Source organism: Nymphaea colorata, chromosome 6 (assembly GCF_008831285.2).
Source record: "Nymphaea colorata isolate Beijing-Zhang1983 chromosome 6, ASM883128v2, whole genome shotgun sequence".
NCBI lineage: Eukaryota > Viridiplantae > Streptophyta > Magnoliopsida > Nymphaeales > Nymphaeaceae > Nymphaea > Nymphaea colorata.
In genome coordinates this window covers 10,558,792-10,581,477 of record NC_045143.1, presented here as the reverse complement: position 1 = coordinate 10,581,477, position 22,686 = coordinate 10,558,792, and the positions used below count along the sequence as shown (strand labels likewise).

At 41.6% G+C, this 22,686-nt stretch overlaps 1 protein-coding gene across 2 annotated transcripts in view; it reads right to left on the bottom strand.

Annotated features, from left to right (window-relative positions):
- Positions 1 to 22,686, bottom strand: part of LOC116255855 (E3 ubiquitin-protein ligase UPL7) — a 78,545-nt gene that overhangs the window by 36,033 nt on the left and 19,826 nt on the right. For both annotated transcript variants that reach the window (XM_031631932.2, XM_031631933.2), the window contains exons 4-10: positions 14,586 to 15,205; positions 12,865 to 13,857; positions 12,395 to 12,726; positions 11,340 to 11,618; positions 11,013 to 11,265; positions 9,603 to 9,773; positions 9,426 to 9,518 (exon numbers count right to left, since the gene is read on the bottom strand). In XM_031631932.2, coding sequence (XP_031487792.1) covers positions 9,426 to 9,518; positions 9,603 to 9,773; positions 11,013 to 11,265; positions 11,340 to 11,618; positions 12,395 to 12,726; positions 12,865 to 13,857; positions 14,586 to 15,205 — 2,741 coding nt within the window. The remainder of the gene's footprint in view (positions 1 to 9,425; positions 9,519 to 9,602; positions 9,774 to 11,012; positions 11,266 to 11,339; positions 11,619 to 12,394; positions 12,727 to 12,864; positions 13,858 to 14,585; positions 15,206 to 22,686) is intronic.

The window sequence follows — 22,686 nt, the reverse complement described above, 5'->3', positions numbered from 1 at the left end:
TTTTTCACAACTGCTGGAACCTGACTACGGTCTCGCAATAAGTACACGAACGTACATCTAGAGTAATCATCAATAAGCGTCAAAAAATAGTGACAACCACCACACGTGGGTACTCCAGAAGGACCCCAAACATCGGAATGAACTAAGGCAAACGGATGAGTGGTTTTATTTAATGAGATAGGGTACGAAGCCCTGACATGTTTAGCCAATTGACACACTTCACAAGCGAAGGAGTCAATGGAGACAGAAGCAAACAAATGAGGAAACAACTTCTTTATTAACTGAAATGGGAGATGTCCAAGACGCTCGTGCCATCGCAGAACAGTAGATCTATCATTCACACCGGACAAGTGACCACTCGTGGCAGAAATCAATGCGGAAGCAACTTGCACCGGCAATCTGTAGAGCCCATCAGTAACCGAACCAATCCCAATCTTCTTCCCCGTCACCAAGTCCTGCAGGGAACAGTGATCAGCAGAGAAAATCAGATTACAGTTTAATTCTTTAGTAATACTGCTGACAGAGAGTAAGTTCACAGGAATATTTGGAACATGCAAGGCATTGTGGAGACGGTATTTGTTCAACAGGGACAAGCTCCCTTTCCCAGCCACAGAGATAGAAGACCCATCTGCCATAGACACGCGTTGCTTGCCAGAGGAAAGTTGATATTCTTGAAAGAGTTTAGAGTCCCCTGTCATGTGGTGAGTGGCTCCACTATCAACAATCCAATCACCAAGAGAAGAGTTACCTTGATCAGTCGAGGCAACGAGGGCTTGGGCTAGCTGAGCCCCTTCAGACGTGGAGGACTCCTCAGGGGTAGTAGATAGGCGGCTGATGTACGCCTGTAGCTCCTTGAGTTGAGCAGGGGACAGCTTGGACTTTGCACCACTAGAAGAATTGCTCTGACTGGAATCAGACACAGAAGGGCTACGCTTGCCAGAGGGAGGACGACCTCTGACCAGTCTCTTCTCGGGATAAAAATCCCAACAGAAATCCACCGAATGCCCCAACTTGTTGCAATGAGTGCAATGCCGGGCAGGACGCTGCCCAGTCCCAGAGGCACGGCTGACAAAGGCAGAAGGGCCATGACCGGTGTCAAGATGCATCACCTGGCGACGTTGTTCTTCAGACTCAACTCGGGCATATACTTCCTCTATCCCCGGAATCTCATCACCATTAAGAATCTGGCTACGAATAGACTCAAATTCATCCCGCAGGCCTCCCAGAAACAAAAACGTACGGTCCATCCATTCCTTTTCCCAGTAGAGGGAATGATCTGAACCGCACTTCCACTCATCAGTCACATGATAATCTAGCTCCTCCCATTTGGTCTTCAGGGCAGCATAGAAGGCAGCAACAGACAAATCACCCTGTGTCAGGGAGTAAATACTGCGTTTAATCTGATAGGTGCGCAGATGTCTCTTCTTGCAACCATACATCTTCGCAAGCACAATCCACATATCAAAAGAGGTCGGCTTCCGCAGAATGAGGGGCTGGATATCGGAGGACACGGAGCTGATAATCCATACCTTCACTTGGCTGTCCTCCAACGCCCACGTTGCCCAATGAGGATCAGATTTGATGGGCGCAGGTTTGTCGCCAGTGATGTAAGAGAGACGCCCACGGCTAGTAATCCCAATCTCGAGAGCGGCAGACCAAGATAGGTAATTGTCCTTGGTCAGACGGATGGAGGTGACCTGGATCGGCACGTTCTCAGTCTTGGAAGCGCTGCCCGCGTCAAGAACGGCATCTTTTTGAGTCCCCATCGCGTCTGCCATCACAAACACGCACACAGCAACAAGAGGCACAGCGGCGAGAACTAGGCAGAGGCGACGGGAATGAGGCAGCGGCTACGGAAGGCAGGCGGCGACGTCCCTGGGCGGCGGGAAAAAAACGACGGCGGCGCTGGGAACGATGGACGGCGACGGCGATGGGCAGCGGTGGCGCGGGACGGCGGCGGCAGTGATGGACAGCGGCAACGCAGCAGAGAACAACCGCGCCGGACGATGGCGGCGCAGCTGGCAGCGCTGGACGGCGGCGGCGCAGCAGCGGCAGAGAAAAAAACCGGAGGAAACAGCAGCGGCAAAAAAAACGGCGGAAACACGACTATCACACCAACGATCTCTCACGCGTTGGCTCTGATACCATGTAGAAACACACACCACGATGGAAAGAAAGAGAAGGAACACACAATATACGTGGAAAACCTCAAGGAGAGGTGAAAAACCACGGAGAAGCTCTAACCTAGGTGCACAACCGCAACCCTAGGAGAGAGAAAATGTTATTCCACTTAATTCAACACTTACACAAAGTGACAATATATAGAGGGAGAGAGGAGAAGCCGCCTAGGGTACCGAGCCCGCCTCGGTACCCGCGCCCCATAGAACCGGGTCCAGATATGGACCCGGTTCCCACAACAACATATTCTAACAGGGTATACTCTTTTATTGTTCCTAAACAGAATAAGTTATCTCTGAATGAAGTTCTAGAGGCCTCTCCAAACGATTGGTATGAAGAAACTACAAGGTGCAGAGAATTTAAAATGGCATGCGAATTAAAAAAAATGGCACCATCCTTTCCACCTTATTTCAAAAGATAAAAACACAAGAATATATATGTACGACCCAAAACATGTGTTTCTGGTAATACCATTCTCAAACCATATCTGCATCAAGCCAGGATTATGAGAACATTTTTCTCAAATCAACGCAGGATGGCAAGCTAAAGAACTAGGAGATTGTGGCAGAGACAATGCTGCAATGATTCCTTATTTAGGTTATGATTCAGACACGGAAGCAGAAGCAGACTCAGCATGGCATTGACTACTACATAGCATAGTAGGGATGACGTTGCTGAGTTATTAACCTTGCAGCCTAATGTCAACCTCTGCACAGCTAACAAATTGTCCAGCGCCTCCCTCTGCTTAACTTCTCCTAAAACCACATGAAGCCCAGCTTCTCTCACGAAATACAAATCTTCATTAGGGTTTAATTCCCTTAATCGTGCTTAAGTACATAACGTGATGGGTTGGGTTAATAACGCCCAACTGGACCCGACCCGTTACATGAGGAAATACTAAACTGAAAACGCAGAAACAAGAAATAACAAAAGCAAGAAATAACACTATAAAATAAAAACTCTGCGCCTAACAATTTTCCCCCCTTCAAGAACACCTTGTCCTCAATGTGTAAAGTCTAGAAATCGGAGATTGATGTCCTCAGCCTTTTCCTAAGCTGTTGCGTTGTCGTCTGTATTGTTCCACTCCACTAACCATTCAATGGACTTTACTCCATTATGGGTGGTAGTACGAATACCCAATCTGCAAAAAGGAACAGCCTGTGCTTGGTCTTCTCTGAGCGGTTTTGAAACAATTTCTTCCTCGGCTGGCGGTTGAGAGTAGGGTTTGAGTTTTGAAACATGGAATACTGGGTGTATGTTACTCCCAACAGGTAGTAACAGCTCGTATGCGAGAGGTCCTACGCTTGATAATGCGGAATGGCCCAACGTATCTAGGCGCGAGTTTGTTGTATCCTCTTGGCTATCGATACCCTGTTGCATGTGTAGGCCTCCTCAAATACACCCAATCCCCCACACTGTACTACTGACCTCTGTGTCTACGATTATATTGGATGACCATACGATCGCGTGCAGCAGCGAGATGTGCCTTGAGATCTTTAAGTATGGCATCGCGGCAACAGAGTTGTGTATAAACTGTTTCTTCTTTTACAGTGTCTGGCTGGTAGTGTCGTATAGTTGGAGGGGCTCGACCATAAACTGCTTCAAATGGGGTGACACCGGTGGAAGAATGTCAACTAGTGTTGTATGAAAATTCAGCCCACGATAAATAATCTAGCCAAAGTCGAGGTTGTTGCCCCGCGAAACAGCATAGATACGTCTCAAGGCAGCGATTGACGACCTCGGTTTGGCCATCAGTTTGCAGGTAGTATGCCGTGCTTAATTGCAGCTTCATGCCCTGCAACTGAAAGTATTCCTTCCAAAAAGCGCTAATAAAAATAGGATCTCTATCGCTGGTCATTGACCTGTGCAGGCCACCGTCTTTGCTGTGTACGGATGCGACAGGGGCACAAAGTGAGCATACTTGGATAGGCGGTCAACCACTACTAGAATGACAGATTTTCTTCGGGACACTGGAAGACCTTCTATGAAATCCATAGATATGTCTTCCCATATTAGTTCCAATGTTGGAAGAGCTTGCAAGAGGCCCGCTGGTTTCATCGTTTCATATTTGTTTCTTTGACAAATGTCGCAGTTCCGTACAAAATCTCTTATGGCTCTTTTCATTCCGGGCCAGTAGAAGGTGGGACGCAGCCGGCGGTAAGTGCCCTCCACACCTTCATGGCCTGTTGCATGTTCATTGTGGTAATGTTGTAGCAGTGATTGTGGCAGAGCTATCCCTGGTGGAATAAATATGTGTCCACTGCGATACAAGGATAGTGGTTTCCATTCATACCCATATACCTTGAGAGGATTGGTCTCCAACCTCTCTCTGATTTTCTTTACTGACTCTGCCTCCCCCTGCGGACGCCGAATCCGATCCCATAGGTTAGCTTGAACTTGTGAGATGGACAACAAGCTGCTGACCTGTGGTTCGAAGGCTCTAGACAGCCCATCGGCCACAGCATTCCCCTTATCCTTGCAATAACAAACCTTAAAATCAAAACTCATTGACTTAAGTGTTGATTTCTGAAGTGTTGAAGATAGCGATGGCTGTTGAAGACAGTGTTTAAGGCTGCAATGATCAGTTAGTACTACAAATTGTTGCCCCATAAGATAATGCTTCCATTTTAGCACTGCGAGAACTATGGCTATCAGTTCTCGTTCATAGGCAGACTTACTAGCAAATGTCGGTCCCATTGCCCTGCTGAAATAAGCAAGTGGGTGGCCATTTTGGCTAAGAATTGTGCCCACCCCCAAATCTGACACATCTGATTCGACGGTGAAAGTAAGCTGGAAATTGGGCATTTGTAGAACTGGAGCTACTATCACTGCTTCTTTTAGTTGTTGGAACGCCTGCTCTGCCTGAGGACCCCATGCAAACCTACCTTTCTTGTTAGCGCCGTGAGAGGTGCAGCCACCAAACTTTGACAAACTTACAGTAGTATCCTGTGAGCCCAAGGAATGCGCGCAGTTCTCTTATTGTTCTTGGAGTGCTCCACTCTTTCACCGCTTGAACCTTCTCTTGTTCCATACTTACTTTTCCACGGCTTATCACATGTCCTAGATAAGCAATCTTGACTGTACCGAAGACACACTTCCAAAGCTTGGCGTGCAGTTGATGTCGTTTCAGCACTATTAATATTGCGCGCAGATGTCTGAGATGCTCCTATTGATCCTTGCTGTAAATTAAAATATCGTCAAAGAATACCAATACAAACCATCGTAAGAAGGGGCGAAACAAATCATTCATCAGTGACTGGAAGGTGGAGGATGCGTTTGTCAGCCCAAAAGGCATGACAGTGAATTCGTAGTGCCCATCGTGGGTATGAAAGGCAGTTTTTGGAATGTCCTCCTTCACAACTCGGATTTGATGGTAGCCCGAGAGCAAGTCGAGCTTAGAAAATATGCATGTGTCATGTAGTTCATCTAGCAAGTCATCCACGATAGGCATCGGATATCTGTCCTTGATGGTGATGGCATTTAGCACACGATAGTCCACACAGAACCACCAACTACCGTCTTTCTTTTAAAATTAATAAGGCCGGTGATGCAAAGGGGCTCCGACTCGGCTGAATAACCCCTGTTTTCAACATTTCCTGTACTAATTGCTTGAACGTTTCTCGCTGCACACGATTGAAGAAGGTCAGGATTTGATTGGTTCCAACCCTGGCTGTAACTCAATTCAGTGCTTGCGATCTCGCGCAGGTGGTAGTGCCGTTGGCATGCTAAAAATTGAGTCAAACTCGTTCAGCAGTTCCTTCAGTGTTCTTCGGTATGCTTCAGACACGCACTGACTATCTGTTTCAACATACGACGGTACTTGCATTGAGAGCAAAAGCAAGAAGGCAGTCGGTCCCTTCATTAGAAGGGCAGTCGGGGCTTCTACACAAGGTCACCTAGGGGTCGCTTTGAGTGTGAATGGTTCATTTGCCGGCCCTTTAAACTGCATCTTCATGCCCACGAAGACCCATACGACCTCTCCAATTTCACATAGCCACTGGATGCCCAATACCAAGTTGGCACCTGCCATGGCCAGAATATACAGTTGCACGGAAAACTGAAGACCATGTATCTCCAATGTTTCCAGATGGCACTTGCCTTTGCACTTCAATGTACTGTCGTTGCCTACCACGACGTCAAACGCCGGTTGAGCTTCCATACTGCATCCTGGAGCTCGAGCTGACTTCTCGCAAATGAAATTGTGAGTTGAGCCTGTGTCTATCAGTATACTAACATTTCTGCCATGCAATTTGCCTTCTACGCGCATCGGGTGAGGAACTTCATCACCAAAAGAGGGCATGCAGCGATATTTCTAGTGTCATCCTTTCCTCAGCGGCGTCTACTTTAGCGACTAATGGAGGGCCCTCGCCAGCCTCCGGCGAGTCGTCCTCTTCTTCCACGAGATACATATGTAGTCTCTTGCAGTTATCCCGTGGCACCCATGGACGATCACCGAGAAAACATATACCTTGTCGCCTCTTTTCTTTTTAGATGTCTCATGAACTGTCGAGGCGTGTTTCCTGGCTTGTTTCTCCCAGCTGTATACGGGGAAGCTTCAGATTTCACCGGTTCACGTTGACTGCTCCTGGTTTCCGGCCAGCTCCTACCGATAGTGCCCCTGCCCTTGATGTGCGGCCGCCTGTTTTTCTTCTCCACCGTGCACACTATTCCAAAGCAGTCTAATAAGGTTCGAGGTTTCATAGCTTGGACCTCGATTCGTAGTTCATCCTTAAGCCCTCCTATAAAGGCTCCGATCAAGGCCACGATGGGCCAGCCATGCACCATGTTTGTAAGAGCTTTGAAATTTTCCTGGTACTCTACCACCGTACCGGTCTGTTTAATGCTCGACAACTCGACATTATAATCGAGGTATGCGGACGGTCCAAAGAGGGTCGTGATCTCCCTGACCAAGGTCTCCCAATCTGGTTTTCCTTGGTGTGACAGCAACCAGCGGTACCAACAGATCGTTGCACTTTCAAAATACACCGCGGCTTGATTCACTCTCTGGTCACCGATGATTCCCTGACAATCAAAGTATTGTTCTGCACAGAACACCCAACTCACAGGGTCGTTCCCCGAGAGCCTTAGAAACTCCATCTTTGCGGGCCTCCAGGCTGCACCTCTTGCTCTGTTGGCTGGCCAAACGTGTCCCCTACGGTCGTCTGACTGCGTCTGATCTGAATTAGGGGAACGCTGCTGACTCGCTGAGAACCTTGCCGAAGACTTTCACGTATTACCGCCGCCATTGCCTATTGTTCCGCGATCATGGTTTCCAACTGTGCATCCACTGCATCCAAACGTTGATCCATCACATGCATCCGCCCTTCCAGGCCGCCTATCGCAGCTTCCACCTGGTTGCGGTGCTGTTCCACCGCTACGACCGCGTCTCTAGCTGTGATCCTCTCGGCCATGGTCGTTGCAGCAACTGCGCTCTCATACCTTGCTAGCCTGTGCACAACTAACAAACTGTCTAGCGCTTCCCTCTGCTTAACTTCTCTTAAAACCACACGAAGCCCAGCTTCTCTCACGAAATGTAAATCTTCATTAGGGTTTAATTCCCTTAATCATGCTTAAGTACATAGCGTGATGGGTTGGGTTAATAAAGCCTAACTGGACCCGACCCGTTACATGAAGAAATACTAAACTGAAAACGCAGAAATGGAAAATAGCATAAGCATGACATAACAGAAATAACACTCTGTAAAATGAAAACTTTGCGCCTAACACCCAACATTCGTCAAGATCGGGAAAAAACTTAACCCTTGCAAGTTACGGTTAAGCTTCCCAAGGGGATAGTATTTTCCATGTAAAATTTAAGTATTATCTGTTTGAGGAGGGTCTTTTTTCTTTTCTTTTTTGTTAATCCTAGCATACTGAACGGGATAAAACCTGCTGCAAGTGGGGGCAAAGGGAAGAAGGCTTTCTTGAACCTGCCGCATTTTTTTTTGTGGGGGGCACGAGAGGCCTGCTGGAAAAGAGCAAAAGATGGTAACCTGTTTCTGTCAACTTGCACAAGCCTGACAGATGGACAAAACTGGAGGCCAAATATAGAAGAGAATAAACTACAGAGTAGATAGAAGAATGAAAACGTGAGCCAATTGTGATGATAAAGATTGGTTTAATACTGCTGTTACTAATTTATAAGTAACTAACTAGACAAAAGGGACGTTGGCCTACTGAGAATGATCAAACTTATGGGTAGATCTCAAACACGTACAGAGAGAAGAGAATACAGACTAAAAAGCGGACTATACGGCATCAATAAGAGCATAGATTAAAAGGAATACCAAAAGAAACAGTAACAGGAAGAAAAGAATGACGAGAGATCACAGAGAATAGAAATAAGAAGACAGGGAAGATGACAGATCAGATTATTGTCAGAAAAAGAGGGATTTCTTGAGTAAAAAGACAACTTAGATCTCTTTGAGCATACCCCTGGTAAACGCCCTGCAACCTGGCTCTGCTACCATCTGAGATTTTGTAATATCAGATTATTATGTCATCCACCAAAGACTTATGCACAGAAAAACAAGAAAGAAGGAGAAGAGAAGTGCCAAAGGATAGGGACGGGTGCCAAAGGATAGGGATGGCAGCAGCAGCAACTGTCTGATGAATCCTAAGATTATATTATAAAATTAATATTTTACACCATGGACTAATAAGTCCTATTAAAAACAAAGAATATTACAGCCATGCCATTAATGAGAAAACATAACGTTCAAAAGGAAACAACTAATATGACGTCTAAGTATGGATCCAGATCCAGACGTCACGACCCAAAGCTTATACATGTTTTAACGTTTATCACTTTTATGATTTTTTTTTAATTTTTTAAAAATTATCCAGATTTTTCTGAGATTTTCTCAAGAACAATTTTGCCAAAAATACCCAAAAAAACCTCATGTTTCCAAGAATGATATTTGTGACAATTATATATATATATATATATATATATATATTGAAATCAGCCGGCTGTCCTATGCTGCCAAATGGATTTTCTTTTAAAATCTGCCACTGAAAATGCAAAATACTGCTGCTAAAAGCCTTGAAAAACTGTCGTCCAACAAAAACCATCACTGATGCACCAATTGCGGAGGTTTCTCAGTGGTGGTCTAAAATAAAAAAAAATTATACGGCAACTTATGGCAATCGGCAGACTTAAATTTCTCATAGAAATACAGACACACACACACACACACATATATATATATATATATGTAAAACAAGAATTGTAACAACGTGTGTACCTGATTGAATTCACTTGCATTAAATAATCTCAGCCAAGAAGGCAGGATAAGGTCAACTAATCCTCTATAAAATGCATTTGCTAAAGGAAAAACCTGCAGGAAAAACATGACATCATCATCGAGTAAATTAACTAAAGGCCGAAGGCAAAAAGAACTCTAGTATGCAGGACACATCACCTGCCGGTTAAGTTTATAATCTGCAATTGCATGAACATACTGCAACTTGTTCTCATTTGTGACAATAAGATTTGCACCACCAGGCTTCAGTTCAGTCACCACTCTTTTACCTAACGACTCCTCTGTAACAGTGAAGTCCAAAGACAAATCTTTGACATCACCATCATAATGCTGCAAGACATCAGACGAGAGGTATTGAACCAAGTGACTAGAAAATCAAAATATTATGACATGGTCTGATGTGGACAGTAAAAAAGAAAATGTAATATCTAAGCAATAAAATCCATAGAATTTTGCAAACAAGTACTCAGAATTTGCCACCATAATAAAAGAATATAAACGTGCAGATATACATACTTACTGGCTTAAGCGCATGAATTTGTGATGTACTTTTATTAAACCTGTATTTATTTACCTATGCATTTGCAATATCAACCTCATCATAAAATAAACAATTCCACTGAGGAGAAAATTGGAGATTCCAATATCTGAAGAAAAAACCTTCAAGATTGATTCTTAATGCAGTTAACATAATACTGTTGCAATATTTTAATATTTTGAAAGATATTCATCAAAAATATGATAAATCAGAACTATCATAATATTTGCCAACTGTATCTAGATTAATAGATTAATTCTTTCAAGTATTACAATATAATTACATAAAAATAACAAAAAATGAACTTGAAGTTTGAACCCTTTGTATAAACCTAGAAAATGTCCATTCAAGGACCTACATTTTGGCCACAACAAAGAAGTGGGCCCACTTCTTTGCCTCCTGATTATGGTCCCACTTTTGCTGATAGCTGTCTCAAAATTCTGTCCTTTGCTTAAGAGAGAAAAACCACTATCTCAAAGGATGATATGGAAAAGTACAATTTTTCATGCTTTCCAAAATGACAGATTTAGCCTAAGGCACCTGTTTGATATTTGTAAACAAAAGTGTGGCCATGTCAAGAAGTTCTGAAATACCAGGCCTAAGATTTAAATCTCTATCAAAATTGTCAAGAAATTTAGGTGGCATGTCACCAGCAGATGTAATCCAAACACCCATAAAGGTGGTAATTTGTTTGGAAATATGCACTTATCTCTAAAGCTAAAAAATTCCTCCTGATTAACTTACATTACTGGACTCCTTGCTAGTCCTTACTATTTAGAATTTTTTTTTGCATCTTCATTTCTCTGAAAGAAATAAAACCTAATTTTACTCTCAAAGGCAACAAAATATTTTGGAAGCAGCACTAATTTCTAGCTTGTTCTACTTTCAGCTCGTTGAATGTTAATATTAATATAATGTACCTGAAGCCATATGTATTGGAAAAAATAAAAATACTTGGGAACATCACCTTTTAACACATTTTCATCATGTCCAAAAAACTAAAAGTATGTCAGGAACCAAACCTAATTTACCTTAACATACATCAAGTTTCTGTAAAGTTCTGGGTCAAGGCCTGATAATTCATCAATGAAGCTATAACGTCCCAAAAGCTTTTGAACAAAAACAAGGGAGAAGGAGTAGTCAAGGAGTATTCCTTCATAAAGAGCCTTTCCAACAAGCCTTCCCAAGAACTCAATCATATGAATATTTTTATCTAACAATCCAGCAACTGGATGAGGAATCAGTAGCCTTTCAGATGTTGACGTTTGAGAAAATAATCCATAACTGTGTACAAACAGATGAAAATAATGTCATCATAAAGCCATAAGAGAGATAGACTCATGCAAGAGTAAACTTACTCGGGGTTAAAGGCTGCTTTCGCTATATCAGTTAAAAATTCTTTAAATAGCCCACCATAGTCAAGGCCAGCTTCAGGAAGGCCATATTCATTCACAAATGAGACATTAATGCATGATTTTAGTTTTGATCCAAGGGAATTAAGCTGTCTAAATCCATCTTCAATGATATGGTCCCGCCGAATTGCAATTTCAACCGATCCTGGACCTGGTCCTGCTATTTCTCCAGCCATTCTTCGAGATTCTTTGTCGGACTTGATAAATTCTCGGAACATCTGAACCCTGTGATAAAGGTTGACAGGCATAAGCAGAAGCAGATACAATGTTTTACCATTTTCTTTCCAACATCAAGGCAGTGAATACATTTTTTTCTTTTCCATAATGTAAGCTCGGGTCATGCCCATCCTACCAGATTATGCCAACAGAGATGTGTTGCTTAGCTTTTGACCTTCTTAAACTTGAAGGCTCAAGTCCAATCCCCAAACCAGGTGGACAGAGCACTTGCTGGCAAGACAGATTGAAGGCTTGCATAATCTTTCCATGGATCAGGATGAGTACAGCTAGTTAAAGATAGATATAATAAGAAATCAGGAAAATAAATGCATGTGTTGCCTCAGCCAATGAAAGAAAAGAGAACAGAAAAATGGATAAAAGATAATATTTCACTAAATTGATGGATCAAATTAGAAGCACATACCAAGAATTACGTCATACAACAATCTGGAATGAGTACAATGGCCTTATTCAGATGATGGATGAATGCAACAAGTGCTTGAAACTATATAGGATAAAGGACAAAACCCTCAATACTTTTCTTTATAAAGTGAAGAAGCTTGTATGTCCTAACTCCTAATAAATAAAAGCTAGTTTGAAGTTTCAACATTGAAAAGTTATGCAAGCAAACATTCACATTAGCATAAGACAAGTATTGAATCTACAACTAGACACACATATTGACAAACAAACAGATCAAACAAGATAAAAAATCACTACATAACATCCTTAAACAACATTTTTAAAGGGTTAACTTAAGTCCCATCACCATGGAACCAAAGTACCTTTCTTCAAATGGAAATACGTGTGGGATAGTGTTAATGACAGAACCCATGCTTTGGCTGGTTAAAGCATCTCCAGACCTCAACGCATTTGACAAAGCTTCATGAGCTCGGGCAGCAGCAGCAACTGGTGGCCTGTTTTTACTGGCTGGAGCAGTCCACAGAGAAGGAGGGCAAAACCTGTGCCTGCAATCTCTTTCATACAACAAATGAAGGCATCTAACCGCTGAATCCATCAGAATCTTATCGTATTGCCCATTGTAAATAAAACCATTATAAACTGCTGTATTAAGCATTGCTGAAATCTTCCTCTGCTGCTCAAGTGAAAAAGGAACCTAAGAACAGGATACGTGCAAAACTATCAACAAGTATCAAAGCAACAGTGTAACACAAATTTTAGGAAATAAATTTGCTCAGTTAAATAAGCACCTATGAAGGTGAAACCTTGAGGACATCAACAACTTAAGACAAACCTGTTTTTCATAGAACTCAGTATCATCAAGAACCAACAGCAGATGTGCATATGTAGTGCAAAAAAGATAAAGCATACATGATGCACCTTTTGAAATGCCCTGTGGACCTCGTCTCAAAGATTCAACATCCCAATTATCAACAGAGTGTTGATCAGTAGTGCCAAAAGTTTCTGAGAAAAGAGAGCCCCTATCCGAACTGTGTATATCTGTGTCCAAGGTTGATTTCCCAGTGAACTTTTGTAACACATTTACCCACTTATTCCCAGAATCCTTCACAGATCTTCTTTCCTTTTCCTCCAAAGCCCCTTTTTGGAGGCTCACGTGGCTGATATCTTTTTGTTCAGTTGACGAAGACATAGTGCTGCCTTGAGACATCAAAGAACCTTCCAGTCCTTCCCAAAGTTCAAGGAGAAAACCAGGAGTAAAGGCTAGCACATTAAGTACGGGCAAAGATCCACTGGCAAGATTCAATAATGAGTATATTCTAAGCATGTGTGAATAGAAAAATACAATATCAAGCAGTTCCAAACAAGAGCTCTGAACAGAAGAATGGCTCTCTCCAATGGTCATATCATTTTTCTTCACTACAGCCAGAAGCCTTATAAGATGCCACTGCTGCTGAACAGGCTTGATTAGATTAACCAATGACATACTTAAATCTTCAGAATACTCTTCCTTTTTCAGAAAATTGGATTGAGTTGCTTCTTTAGAAATATCATCAGCTGTGGTTTCCTTGTCATTATACTTCTTGGTATCTCTAACCATCTCTAGACAAGGCAACAGAAATTCTGAAATGCAGCAGACAGCATGAAGATACAGCTTATAATCTAGGCACTCAAGAAACCTTCCAGAATCAGTACATTCAGAATCATGTTCAGTTACTAAGCTCATAATATTTCCTAAAGCCCAAGCAGCACTAGGGACGGGTCCAACATTAGATTCTTTTATCTTGTCTAAATTTGCCATCTCTGAAAATATCTCATCCTTGGATATCTGACACCACCTGCGGTTCCTTTGTTAGTAAATGGTCCAAGAGGCTCACTTAAAGAACATAAGAAAAGATGCTTAAGGTAAATACTTGAAAGGACAAGGCAGAATTTTTCACTGCTTAAAACCAAGTGATTTCAGTATTCGTGCACAAGCAACCAACTCAGGTATAGAGAGATAGTTAATCCAAAGACAAACTATTGATGGAACAGGATTGGCATGAAAAAGGCAATCATGCTCAAAGAATAAAATAAAAAACATGAACTAACTACAGCAAACACCCATTAGATATACATATTTTACATTCTTTTTATCATTAAAATTTTGTAATGCAGCTTTACTTGATGGATAAATTTATATGCCCTTGAATGACAGGAATAAATTTATCGGCATCATCTTTATCAAAAGTTACAATTAAGTTAGCATCTGCTGCTTCATATTAGTGCATGTGAATGGTTTTCATAGCATCCATCACAAATAACCAGAACTCCTGTACCTACAGAAACTTCTCTAACTAGCTCATTTCTAAATGTTTTCTTATATTCCACATTTTTCCGTTGACATATCACTTTGATCATGCTACCAAAAAGTTGTAATTGTGATCAAGCATGACAAAAGAAAACAATCAACTTTGCAAGATGTTATCACCCAAAGTTCTCCATTAATTAGACAGATCAATTGCGAAAACAGGGAAGACGTATAACACAGATGGGCATAGTGTTCTCTGTACATACCAATAAAACCTTTAGGCAAGGAAACAACACAGTGGGATGTCTTAGAGCAGGTAGAAGTGCCCCAGGAATGCGTTCCTTGAACCAGGGAATTGTAAGCAAAAAGATACAGAACTGCTCAGCAGCATCTTTGATGTCCTGAAAAAACTTCTGATTGGTGTTCAACTGATGGAGAAGTAATTTTTCATCTATTTGAGGTCCAGCAACCTGGAAAGGCCGCACGGCCAATGTTATAGCACTTGCAGTAACCATTACTAGATCATCAATTTGTACAATTTTATATTGCTTATCTGCAGAAACGGGTAATTTCATGATATAACTTCTCATGCAACAATAAAGTCCACTACTTCTATTTGATATGGTTATAATTAGACTCCTTGTCGCGATTGCCCCATCACTAGCACTTGCAGTCTTTATGTTCTTCCATGTTTTAATATCAGTTAGTGCAATCATCAACCGCATGCATATTGCAGTAAGAAGAACTGTATCTTTGAATCCAGATGAGTAGTTGCACTTCGAAAGAACATAAGAACAAATTGAGAACAACTTGCATGACTGATAAAGCCATGCACTTTTTTCTTCAGGTGTACCAAGGGCAAGAGCACAAAAGTTCTTCTCTGGATCTGCAAATGAGGAGCTATTAGAAACTAAGAGAAAAAAAGTTAATCGACATTTAAGAGAATTGGGTTGTCAAATAATTAACATAGTCCAATTGTCACTCGTCAGATATATTAAAAAAAATCAAGATTAAGAAGAAAGTAGATGTCTTTCATATGAACATTCATGTCAAGAAAATGCCTAAAGAACAACTTAAATAGCCCGGAAATCCAGAGCCTCAATTTAAAAAAATATATATGCATAGCTATAAGCTCCTTATTTGTGCACCGAGGGGCTGGTCGGTCCGACTAATAACCTAGTCATCTTAGGTTCTAGTCAACCTACTAGACCTTACTCTTGAGTCATCCTACACACTAGTTGACTAACTAGTCCCTAGGTATTCGTTGGCTGGGCCCATGATGAGGAGTAGTTGACCAACTTAGTCGACTAGTCAGTGACTAGTATTTGACCAAATTGTGAAAATGTCGTTTTCAAAATTTTTCGATCTCTGAAAATGCTCTAAAATTTTGAAAAGATGAGTTTCCTATTCGTATTACTATTCTAGAAGACCAGTCAGCTCACTAGCTCATGTTATTGAGGTGTTGCCTAGGCGCACACCTAGATGATGCCTAGGCACTATTCCACCTGCATCGCTAAGTCCAACACTTGGGCAATGCAAGTTGGTGGTCTGACCAGGCTCACACTTAGTCGCACCTAGGCGTGACTAAGCATGCTTGTGCCTAGTCCATGGAAGTTGAAGAGACTCAGAGCTAGTGGGGCTTCTTGAAGACTTGATTAAAGATTAAATAGAGCTGAAAACTGGTGTGGTGCACATTTCTAAGTTGTGGAAGCCAAAGAGAGTCTTTCTTCAGAATGAAAATGGCTGTTTAAGTAAGCAGGATGCCCATATTTAAGTTTCTTAAATCTTCAATGCCATAAACTTTACATTTTATCTTCAATTAGTATAAAATAAAAATATATAATAGACTGTTACGGATTGTTGTTATATGACTTATATCACCATTAGTCATATTAGATAATAGTTGTTTTCCACACTTTTTAACATACATATTAATTTATATATGACAATATAATATATTATATTATATAAAATTACATAATATTGGTTGCATTTGTATATAATACATACAGTCATAATTAGTTAAACAATCGCCTAAGTACTCCTAGCGACTCTGTAAGTTGTTGGTTTGTAAGTTATTAGATCTGGATCCTTTGCAGATCCGGTTCTAATAAGTTATGCTGTATGCCGTAAATAATGTTTTACTTAAGGGTATTCTTGTAAAGACTGAGTCTTAGGGTATTAACTCTCTTTTTATTAATTGAATGAACCACGTCTAGGGCTGCTGAGACGTGCAGTTTTCTTTCAGCTCTGTTCGCTTGCTCTCCTCTCATTTTTTTGCAGTGATAGCTTCTGGAGAATCTCATATGGTATCAGAGCAAGTCAGCAAGTCTGGGCCTTGGACTGAATTGAAACCAAAAGGTGTGTCCTGCGAGATTTGACAACTCTTTATGATTTTTCCTCTTCTCCTCTCTTGATTCCCCTGTTTTAGTCTACCTACTTTGTCCTCTCCTTATCAGTTCTGCACGTCAGCAAGTCTGTCCTCTCTATCTCACCTTCCTCTCTATTCTGTCCTCTTTGGTTCCTCTGTTCTGAACGTCAGCAGGTCACTGTCGTTTTAGCTTTTCTGTCCACCATCCTTCTTTTCTGTCTCCCTTTCTACTGTCATTAATATACCTGTTTGGATTTAAACCTCATTATTATTATCTGAGACCTTATCTCTGTTTAAATCAGACTGCCCTAGCAGCGTTCATGAGATACTGTCTTTCTACTAACAGCCACTGACATTAGTGCCCTTTAAAAAAAACTTTAAAACAAAAAAAAGGCAAGAATGGAAAGGGATTAGACGTCTCTTTCTGCTGCACAGATATATATTATCTGATCTATCCTTTACTTTTCAAAAAAAAAAAAAAAAGAAAGAAAGAAAGGGCAGTGACCGTGGAACAGATTTTGGGCATTCTTCCATGGTCAGCAGATTTCAAACAGAGTTTGGGCATTCCTCCTTGGTCAGCAGATTTCATTTTTCTTACTTTCTTGACTGCTAGTGAGTATCTATACTGAACTTTAAGTCAGCAAGTGGACGTGAAACAGATGTTGGACATTCTTGCTTTAAGTCAGACCTGTCCCACTCTTTCTTCTATATTTCTTTGTGGATCCACATCAGTCTGTCATGTCTTCCAACTTCCTTGGTCAGCTCATTTCTGAAAAACTCACAAATACTAATTTTCTCACTTGGAAGCGTCAAATCCTCCCATTCATTAAGAGTCAAGGTCTCTCTGGGCACCTAGATGATTCAATTCCGGTCCCTCCAGAATGTATCAAGCAGGAAATCAAGGATGGGAACAGAGCTATTCATGGAGAATTGATTCCAAACCCTAAATTTGAAATCTCTCTGAAGCATGATCAAGCAGCCGTGGCATTTATCACCTCCACTGTTTCACAGGAGGTACTGGTGCATATTCCTGATAAGTGTTTGGCCAAGGAGTTGTGGGATAAACTTGTGAAGACTTATTCACAGATTTCAGAGGCTAAAATTTCTTATCTCCAGCAAGAATTCCAAAGTACTTTCGAAAGGATCAATGTCTATCATAGAGTATTTGAATCGTGTTGCTTCCAGTTCTAATCAGCTAGCTACTGTGAGGTATGAGTTGCCTGAAAAGGATAAAGTATGTAAAACATTGGATGGATTGGGACCAGAATATCATGTGTTGACTACTGCACTGCAGTGTTTATCATGTGTTGACTACTTCACTGCAGTGTTTATCACACGATACCATACTTCACTGCAGTGTCTACAATATGAGATGACCTTGAAAGGTTTCTCTCATGAGACGGGGGGACAGGTGTTGGCCACTATGGTATCACGTGGGCAAGATGGACAGAATGATGGTTTTAGAGGTGGACGTGGCCGTGGTAGGGGTTCTTTTGGAGGACGTGGGCTGTTGCCTACCCCCAATGTTTCTCTTGGATCTAAAAATGTCTGCTTTTATTGCAACAAAACGGGATCACATCAAGGCTAACTGTTGGAATAATCCCCACAATAGAGGCAAGTTTAATAAAGGGGATAGTTCTTCAAGAACAAAGACAAGGACAACGCTGCTCATTATTCTGAAGGATATTTTTTTTGGTGACCTTATCAGGATTGAACCTAAAACGTGATGATCAGGGAGTATGGTACATTGATTCAAGGGCAGCCTCTCATGTCACAGGTAATGCTGGTAGGTTCTCTAGTTTAGTTCCTTATTTTGGTAAAGGTAATGTACTTACAGGAGATGGAACTCGTCATCCCATCACTCATGTTGGAAATGTTTCCATTCTCATGCTTGATTCAAGCCTCAAGCATGTTCCTAATATCAAGAAAAACATTATTTTTGTTTATAAATTTGTTGATCATTCCAATTCTTCTGTTGAATTAACTTCTTCTTCCGTTTGTGTCAAGGATCTTCTAACGAAGACGACGTACGCTAGAGGCAAGCATCAAGGAGACATGTACATCCTTAAGGAAGATCCTACCTCTGTTCGTTGGGACTTGAAGCTCGGTTCCTCATCTTTGTCACCTAAGGATCATAGTCTTTTCAACATGGACAAATGTAATAAAGCCATTATGGCATTCTCATCTTAGTCATTGTACTCAATCTTTATTGAAAAACTTGTGTCTGCTCATTTCATTTCTAAGTCTAGTTTGGAATTTCCTACAAGTGAGAAAATGTGCTTTACTTGTCAAATATGTAAGATCATGTTCTTCCTTTCAATTCAATAAATGAAAGAGCTTCAAGACCTTTTAAAACAGTTTGTTCAGTTGTGTGGGGACCAGCTCCTGAAATTTCTAACTCAGGAAGCAGATATTGTGCCACTTTCATTGATCATTTTTCATGCTTCACGTGGATTTATTTCTTAAAGAATAAATCTGAGGTCTTTTCTTGTTTCCATCGCTTTCATGCTCTTGTTAAAAATCATTTCCCTCTCAATATCATTAATTTTGAATGAATGTGATGGTGGGAGGGAGTATTCCTCTCATGACTTTGTTCATTACCTCCAAGATAATGAAATTAATCAACAAGTATCTTGCCCGCACGGCATTGCAGAACGAAAACATCGACATATTGTTGAAAGTGCTATGACTATGATGCATGCCAGTGGGCTTCTCATAGGATTATGGAGAGAAGCTTTTCACACTACAGTCCATATTATAAATTATCTGCCTTTGTCTATTTTGAATCATAAGCCTTCATATTTTGTTTTATTTCATAAGGATCCATACTACGATACTTTACGTGTTTTTGGTTGCATTTGTTATGTTCATGTTGCTTCTTTACAGAAAAATAAATTTCAGCCCAAAGCAATCAAATCAAGTGTAGATTTGTGGGGTATGCAGATGATCACAAGGGATACAGATGTTATGATCCTATAAGCAAGCGAATCAATATTTCAGGAAATGTGATATTTGATGAACATAATTTTGATGATGGAGACGATATTTCTGTATCACATGATTCTTGCATGACTCACTATAGTCCTTGGCTCAATGCAAGACTTCTTTCCAGTGTTCATACTCAAAGTACATGTCCATGCATTTCAGATCCATATGTACCTATGATGGTAAGATCATATTGTAGATCATTTAGCAGCCAATATTGACAAGTTTTCTAGACAGATTTATGTTAGAGGTGATAGGAGAATTTTTCCTATGGTCAATGATGAGCAAACAGTGGGCCCTCTATAGGTGAATATCCTTCAACATCATCTACTTGACCTGTTAGAAGATCAGAGAGAGTTCGTCATCCTATTGATCGATGGGTTAGTTATGAGAATTTCAGTATGGGCTTTCAGTTGCTTTTATTTCAGATTAAGAATGAGGTTGAGCCAACATCATTTTCCCAAGCTGCCACTTCTAATAAATGGATTCAGGCGATGAATGAAGAAATGAAAGCAATGCACCAGTGTCAAACATGGGTCATTGTTCCACGTCCTTCTAATAAAAATTTGTAGCCCGCCGCCTCTTTTCCCTCGCTTTCTCTCTTCTCCCTTGTCTTCCTCCCGGTTCCCCCTTTGTTGCCTCTCGTAACAGCGAAAAGAAGGAGAACTGGAGAAGAAGATGGAGGTGGTGCAGGGCAGTGACAAGGACGACGGCGGCGGCAACAAAGGTGAGCCTCCCGACCTCTCCATCTTCCTTCTTTCTTCATTTTTTCCCCCTTCACTGCACTCTCACCCTCTGCCCACGCCCTTTCTCCCTCGCACAGCTTCCCTCCTACGCAACTCTCTCTCACTCGTGCTATCTCCCTCTTACGCCACTATCATGCTCTCTCTTTCCCTCTCTGCCTGCGCCCTTCCCTCTCCGTCAGCATCCTTTCTCTGGCCGTCTCTCTCTTTCTCTGCATTCTCTCTCTCCTTCTTCTTCCCACCAGCCTCTCTCCCACTCCCATCCTCTCGTGCCCTCTTTCTCTCACTTGACTTTAGCCTCCTCCCTCGCAGCTGCTGGAGGCCTATTCGAACGACAGACCCTTCTTTTGACCTCTTTTTCACTAAATTTCACCCTATTTATGGCTGTTTGGTCGGTTGGCAGCTTGGGGATGCATTTTCCCCCTCATAACAGCGACTAGATGGTGTTGGGGGTGGCGGCATTGCACGATTTTTGCCATTTGGGGATTGTGGTGTTAGAATCTTCACTAAAACATCACCGAATCACGTCTCTCCGTCTGAAAATAAGGAGGATGGAGAATAGAGAATAGAAGAAGGCAATGAAGGTAAGAGAACCGGCGGCCAATGCAGCCACACGATGCTTGATCTCTATTATTAAAACAGAAACCTAATTAGGTTACAACAAAAAGAGGAATAAAACATGAAGTAATTACAAGAGGTGCCACCACTTACACGTGAAGACATAAAAACGAAGTGGATCGGGTCTGAACAGACCCGATCCAGACCCGATCCCCTTACACTTATACGTACAGACTTAACAGCCCCCCTCAAGTTGTGCATGAGATTTGATCATGCACAACTTGTTTTTCAAATCCCAAAAATGCTGCCCTGTAAGACCTTTGGTAAAAAGATCCGCTATTTGTTCACTGGTGGATATATAAGTAGGCAAGATCTCGGCTTCTTCAACCTTCTGACGAATGAAGTGTTGATCAATCTCAATGTGCTTGGTACGATTATGCAAAATGGGGTTGAAGGCAATTTTGATAGCGCTTTGATTGTCGCATAGCAATGAGGACTGAACAATAGGTAGATGAAGCTCTCCAAGCAAATGTCGTAACCATGTTGCCTCAGCTGTCCCTGCAGCCATTGCTCTATACTCTGCCTCAGTGCTAGATCGTGCAACGGCACGCTGCTTTTTACTGCTCCAACAAATGAGATTAGAATCAAGAAAAAGGCAAAAACCTGAAACTGAGCGTCGGTCATCAGGATCTCCTGCCCAGTCTGCATCAGTATAAGTATATATGCTATGTCCAAGAGAAACATTGGGACACTTTGTATAGATCAATCCATCCCCAAGAGTAGCTTTGAGATACCGTAAGATCCGCTTAGTAGCATCCATATGTCCTTCTGTGGGTGCATGCATAAATTGAGAGATCTGATTTACAGCATAGACTATGTCTGGGCGCGTAAAGGTAAGGTATTGTAACATACCAACAATGCTGCGATAGAAGGTAGGATTTGAATAGGCAGCAGTTCCATCAGAGGCAGCCAATTTAGTGTTTAGAACACTAGGAGTAGTTATGGGTTTGCAATTAATCATACCTGCCCTGTCCAAAATATCAAAAGTATACTTATGCTGCGTAAGAGTCAATCGATCATTTGCTCTATCAAGTTCAACACCCAAGAAGTACCGAAGTTCGCCGAGATCTTTCATCTTGAATTCTTGCTGCAACAGATCCTTAACATAAGATATATGAGAAGAAGAATTCCCAGTTATAACAATATCATCTACATAGATAAGTAACCAAGTGGTAGCTTCTTCGGTATGATACATAAACAAGGAATGATCTAGAGAGCTTCGTAGAAAACCAGCTTGTTGTATATGATGAGAAAACCGATCGAACCATGATCTAGAAGCTTGCTTCAGCCCATATAAAGACTTGTGTAACTTACAAACCCATTTTTGAGGATCATGAGTATTGTAGCCGGGAGGTTGCTCCATGTATACCTCTTCCTTAAGAATCCCATGTAGAAAAGCATTTTTGACATCTAACTGATAAAGAGGCCACCCATATGAGACTGCAAGAGAAATAATCACACGTATTGTGCCCATCTTGATAACCGGACTGAATGTTTCATCATAATCTTCCCCATATTGTTGTGTGAAACCGCGGGCCACAAGACGTGCTTTATGTCGATCAATGCTACCATCTGGCTTATATTTCAGTTTGTAGACCCATTTGGAGCCCACAACATTCTTATCAGTTGGACGAGGGACAATCTGCCAAG